The 6,275-nt window shown below is 37.4% G+C and overlaps 1 protein-coding gene across 1 annotated transcript; it reads left to right on the top strand.

Moving 5' to 3' along the window:
• The first annotated feature begins 858 nt into the window (after positions 1 to 858).
• Positions 859 to 5,217, top strand: fam8a1a (family with sequence similarity 8 member A1a). The gene is made up of 5 exons (XM_059349938.1): positions 859 to 1,514; positions 1,855 to 1,975; positions 2,206 to 2,329; positions 3,086 to 3,225; positions 4,072 to 5,217. Exons 1-5 carry the CDS (start codon positions 1,118 to 1,120, stop codon positions 4,214 to 4,216), a joined length of 927 nt encoding a protein of 308 aa, XP_059205921.1. The 5' UTR covers positions 859 to 1,117; the 3' UTR covers positions 4,217 to 5,217.
• The last annotated feature ends 1,058 nt before the right edge of the window (positions 5,218 to 6,275 follow it).

Genomic DNA, 6,275 nt, shown 5'->3' with positions numbered 1-6,275 from the left:
TGATATGACGTCGGACACATCAGAAGCGGAAAAATAAAAGTCCCGTCAAAATAAAAGTCCCGTATTAATAAGTACTTATTATCGAGCATAAAAAATAAAAATAAAGTATCATGATACACTAGTATAGGCTACTGTTCTCTGAACCATGTATGGTTCACATTTATTAACATAATTATTATTGATTATTAATTATAATTATAACTAATGTCAGGCCTAACGCCATAAATGAAAGCTATCGCTATGAAAGAGTTTGGTTTTTTTCCAAGATAAATGAAGTAGGACATTAAAAGCTTCCCTGTATTACTGTGAGTAATGGTAGGGGGGTTTTTTTTGGAGTAGTTTTTGTTAAGTACAAGCTACTGGGAGAAAGTGAATTTTGGGCCTTTTACTTTAAATAAATAAATAAATAAACTTTATTCAATACATGGAGTATGTATGTTTCAGAATATCACAATGAAAGTTGTATAAAATGTGTTTCATATTAGTAGAAATAAATTAACTGAACAACAAACAATCAAAATGTAGAGAAAGGAAAGAGGAATCAGAAAAACAAAAAAGTATTTATACACACACACACACACACACACACACACACACACATATATATATATATATATATATATATATATATATATATATATATATAGATAGATAGATATATAGATATATAATATAAATTAAGATTTTATTATATATATATATATATATATATATATATATATATATATTAATTTATAAATTGAAAATACACAGATGGCTCCTTTAAATGGATCATACCATTAATGACAGAAGGGGGGGTTACTATTAGCCAGTTCTACAACATTCTTGTATTTCGCTAATATTTTATGCACAGATAGGGCAGAAATTATAGTTTTAAATTATATATTATTGTTAAATTTGAATTACTGATAATAACATAGTGACACCAATCTGGAAAATAACATGTTACGTTGAGCTGTCCCGGAAATCCCTGTATTTACAAACACACGTAGCTAGCGCTGTGGTTGTATCCAGCAGGGAGATAATGAGCGGAGCAGCTGAGATCTTACTGACGGTGTAAATACGCTTTAAGGAGATTTCCCTGTCAAATTAGGCGAGGCAGTGAAGTGGGTCAGGCATGTTTGCGACTACGACGAGTGACAACTGCCCGGAAAATGACGCAAAGCAGCTCCAGGCCACCGCAACAACGGAATACTGCGCAAAGTTGCAGCAGTGGATGTGGCAGTATTACTGGGGGTATGCCAACTGGCAGAGCTGGCTGGCTCTGTCAGCCTTCCCCTTCCCTCCTCCGTGCAGCTTCCCTTCGCCGGGGACAAGCGCTCAGGCACCGGGTACACCTGCATCGACCCCCGGCGGTGGCCAGCAGGCTTTTGACACCCTGAACCGGTACAGCTACCCGTACCCCCTCAGTTTCCCTGCATCCCAGCCTCATCCAGGTGGATCCCACACGGAGCAGACCTCAGCCACAGATGCCCGGCCAGCCCTGCAGCAGAATGGGAACCCACCTCAGGCAGGTATGGATCAGTGACACCGTGAGCTGCTGTAGTAGTTAAAGGCCTACCTCATGCAAACTGCTGTCAGCCTGCAGTAATGGGTGGGTTTGCTTCTCTATAAGCTAGGTCATGAGTCTGGTGGGAAGCAGGCTTTAGTATATTGCTCTTGGGGAAACAAGCTTATATGCTTAGAGTCATTCCAAGGTCTGTTTCTGTGCTCTTTTCACCTGTAATAAGTTCAGCACACCTGACGTAGATAAATGGGTGCTTTAACTGAGTGTATAAATTAGATTGCTAATGCAGAAATGTGAAGAAAAAGAAGTATTCTTTGTACAGTTGTCTGTGCATCTGCTTCACACAGGACGGGAGTACACCATCCCCTCTCCTCTCCAGAGGTTCCTGGCTGAGACAGTGGACTTTTTTATCCTCTTTTGCGTGAAGGCCACCATCGTGCTGTGGATCATGCACCTGAGTGGCATGAAGTGAGTGAAACTATTAAGCACTGCAGGGGAAACACACCTTTCAAATAAAAGGGTAAACAATTAAAAGAAACAGGCTTAACTTGGCCTGCCAGGTACTGGTGTAGCTGCGGGTCTCTTATGCAAAATACTGAATTTGCATGTTCAAATAGTTTGCATGATTGCTTTAATGCCAAGCTGTTAGAGCATTCCCCACATCTGTGCTCTTACAGTCTTGTCTCTCCTCTTTAAAGGGACATTGCCAAATTTATTACCCACTTTATTGTGGAGGAGATCGATGAGAACACGTCCATGGAGGACCTGCAGAAGATGATGGCTGTCGCTCTGGTCTACAGGGTGCTAGTGTGCGTCTATGAGGTGAGTCATATTCCCACTGCGTTAACAAAGGCTATATAGATGCAACATGCAATATTTTAGCCATTGAAGAATCACATCAAGCTGAGTAGTTCATATTTGTTAAAAAAATCACTTATTAGAAAATTTTATTGTTGATAAATATTGCAAAATTGTAAAAAAACATCAGTATCACATTGATCCATTTAGTAGCATCTTTCAAGAGGGAATTTATGTTTCTAAAACTCTTAGACTCAAGCCAGATGACTTCTTAACACACCATTGATATTTATCGTTAATAGAAACATTCACATTCAGTCCAAGCCGCCTCATTGTTACATGCTCATGTTAAATGAGGAGAGTCAGACGCAGCCGGAGTTCTCCTGCAGCACAACATTACCTCCCACAGAGGACAGTGATGCAACGTTGCATTCATAGTTGCCTGAGATGAAGTCATGTATCGCGTCTCTTGTTTGACTTCTGCATCAGTGACTTGTTTTCCCAGGTGGGAAACACCCCTGGGACATTCAGGCTCCTCTGCTCAGACTAATGCCATCTGGCAGGTTTCATTCCTTCTAAGCTTTTGACCTTGTTTATGTAAACCTGAAATGTATTTCTTGTCTTTTTACTCCTGCAGTATGGTAGCATGAACAGGATCTGCTCTTAACTGTTGGAGGTGGAATTTAATAATACACATTTAATGGTCAGGAGCCAGCAGAAAGAAAAATCAATAGCATTCAGTGATAAACTGTGTATTTTTTCTTCTTGTTGTTGAATCAGACCATCTGTATTTGGGGTGCTGGTGGCGCCACACCAGGGAAGTTCCTGCTGGGCCTGCGAGTGGTGACGTGTGACACATCCACTCTGGTCCGACCCAACCGAGTCCTCGTCGTCCCAGCGTCTAACGTGTCCCTCTCTGCGTGAGTAATCCCACACCAGATAACAGGGCTGGGCAATTAATCACGTTTTCTTTTCAATTTTGGGTTGCAACAATTATAAAAGTGTTTCATTTCATAATTATGCTCTCATTTTGACTTGTGTTATAAATCTAATTTCTTTACAATGGTGCACTTTCAACTGTTTTCACTGAATTACTCACTTGAAAATGTGTATATATATATATATATATATATATATATATATATATATATACATCAACACAACACAACACAACACAGTAGTGTTCAAAATAATAGCAGTCCAATGTGACTAACCGGATTAATCCAGGTTTTTAGTATATTTTTATATTTTTTATTGCTACATGGCAAACAAGGTAGATTCAGTAGATTCTCAGAAAACCAACAAGACCCAGCATTCGTGATATGCATGCTCTTAAAGCTGTGCAGTTGGGCAATTAGTTGAAAAGAGGTGTGTTTAAAAAAAATAGCAGTGTGGCATTCAATCAGTGAGGTCATCAATTTTGTGATTTTTTTTATTTTTATTAAAAGTTCATTAGAATCCACTGCTGAAAAAAGTTATTTTCAACTTTAATAAATGCACTCTCCATAGTATCCATAGTAATCTCTTTAAATAATCGTGATCTCAATATTGACAAAAATGATTGTGATCATGATTTTTTCCATAATCGAGCAACCCTATTAAATAAGACACCTTTTGATTTGATTGTATAAGATATAATCTAAATGTGTCTAAATCAAATCAATAAACCTCTAAATTAAGTCTCTCGTATAGTTTAGCATAGAACACCTGTGTGGGAATTCTCAATCTAACTTCTTGTTTTGTCTCTTTTGTCTGAACCTTCACAGCTCTACAGTGCGGGCTCTTAATAAGAACTTCTCCATTGCCTTCCTCTTCCCTGTCTTCATCACTCTCCTCTTCTTCCAGCACAACAGGACTGTGTATGACATTGTGGCGGGGACCATTGTTGTCCAGCGCAGAGGAGGCAGATAGCCTCTCCTCAGACAGAAGACTCTTAAAAACTGGATAGAGTGATGACAAGGCGCTTTCTGCAGTGGATCAAACCAGGACTTAAACTGCACTTAAACTGGATGCATACATGTTTAGGCCTGATTCGTTGGAATCACAACAATCAAGCTTAACTTCTGGTGTAAGATTATTATTTTTACCACTGAATCAACAAGTAAGCAAAAAACCCTCTGAAGTATTACATTTTTTGATAAATGTTGAGCTGAAAAAGGTGCTGTTAACTGTTATGATGTGAATATTATTATTTGTGCTCATAATATACATCTTATATATTTTTGTGTAGTTTCAAAATATGTAGGATTCAGTTATTGAAGTTCTACAGCCCCAATTTGAAAACTGTTGGGACGTTGCCTAGAACGTAAATCTTTTATTTTTGTAAATATACACTCTAATTCTGAATTTGATGCTTTCTATTTTAATTTTTGTTTTACACAGCGTCCTGACCTTTTTGGAGTCAGGGTTGTACAAGCAAAAACATATGCCATCAGAAAAACATGACACATACTATGATTACATACAAGTTTATTTTTAAAGCAAGATTAAACTTGATTAGTCTCTTAAGGCAGCATGTTCTTACGATCTATGTTCTTTTCTTCAAGGTAATAATATTGAATCAATTGTTTGGTTTGTAAATGATTTTTCTGTTAAATTATGATCATTGCTAAATCCTCAGTCTGAAGGAAAATAACGCCAGGCTTATTTGTATCCATTATTTGTGCCTCTGGATATTTAAATGAAGTATTGTTTTATTTGAAATGTAACTAACTTTTCTCCCCGGTTTTCCCCGGTGTATGAGGCTCAGAGAGAACGCTCTGATCATATTTGCTTTCTTCAGATTTGTAATTCTTGTAACTCAGGGCAACTGTTGCATCACAGAACCGCTGATTGTCTGAACTGCACTGCTGAACGCTACTGCTCATGTCAGATTTATGCATAATGTAAAACTCTTCTGGTGTCAAAGATTATTTATGATTTATTCTTGTTTTAATGTTGGCTCAGCAGTCCGGTTAAGACTTTTTTAAATCCACACAGCATGGTGATTTTATAAACACAACAGTGCATAATTTAAACAAAATGTTGAGGTCGCAATCATATTTTAATTATGGTTTAAAATGTCCATATCTTCACAGGTGAAAGACAAATTAATTTAATATTTTACCACTAAGGAGGTAGCTGTAGAAGAGCTAATAAAATATTCTATTTTAGATTTTCATTTAAAGACTTTGGTCCCTTTGCCTAAGTGAAAATGTAATTGGTGTCCTTGATTGTTCCAAAGCGGTTGGTGCATCATTTATGCTTCTTAACAGACTCTTAAAGGGTAATCAAAAGGCTCCAGCTGTGTGCAGAGTAAATGCTTGAACATGTGAAGTATTTAAGTGTCATAATGCAGTGTATAGTGAGTGTTGAATACGTTTCAAACATTAAAGCAGGTTAAGAGAAGCGGCCATTATTACCTCTGGGAAAAAGTTTCAAAGGTCAGACAGTGAAAAGGGCTGATTTAGCAAAAAAAAGAATAAAAAGATAATTGACAGGATTTTCAGAATACATTAAGAAATCAATTTTCTTTGTTTCATGCCTGAGAATGTGGCCCGTAGAGCTCCCGTGCTATAGAAATACAGGATTAAAGGGATTAGTTTTTACTTAAAGGCCTGTAAAGGACATTACACGCTCTGGTACGACAGACACGTGGTGTGCACCTTAACGTCAATATTTGGCCTTCAACCTAAATGCATCTTTCACCTAAAGTTCAGAACTACTTACATTTATAACAATTATAAGTCATCGAAACTAACTACACTATAAAGATGTTATTACATTAACACAAGGAATAAAGTGGGCTGCTTGCAATGATTTAATAATTCATGGGTTTTTTTTTTTTCATTTTAAAAAGCAAATTTTATACAGATGTTAAATACAGATGTCTTGCATCTTTTATCCACGGCTGCTACACCACTTATGGCCACATGGGGGCGACATTAGACAACACAGATCAGTGCATGTTGTGGCCCAGATACAGCAGATA

The sequence above is a fragment of the Centropristis striata genome, chromosome 14, assembly GCF_030273125.1.
Source record: "Centropristis striata isolate RG_2023a ecotype Rhode Island chromosome 14, C.striata_1.0, whole genome shotgun sequence".
Taxonomy (NCBI): Eukaryota; Metazoa; Chordata; class Actinopteri; order Perciformes; family Serranidae; genus Centropristis; species Centropristis striata.
Note: the sequence above shows the minus strand (reverse complement) of the source record. Positions and strands in the feature narration are given on the sequence as shown.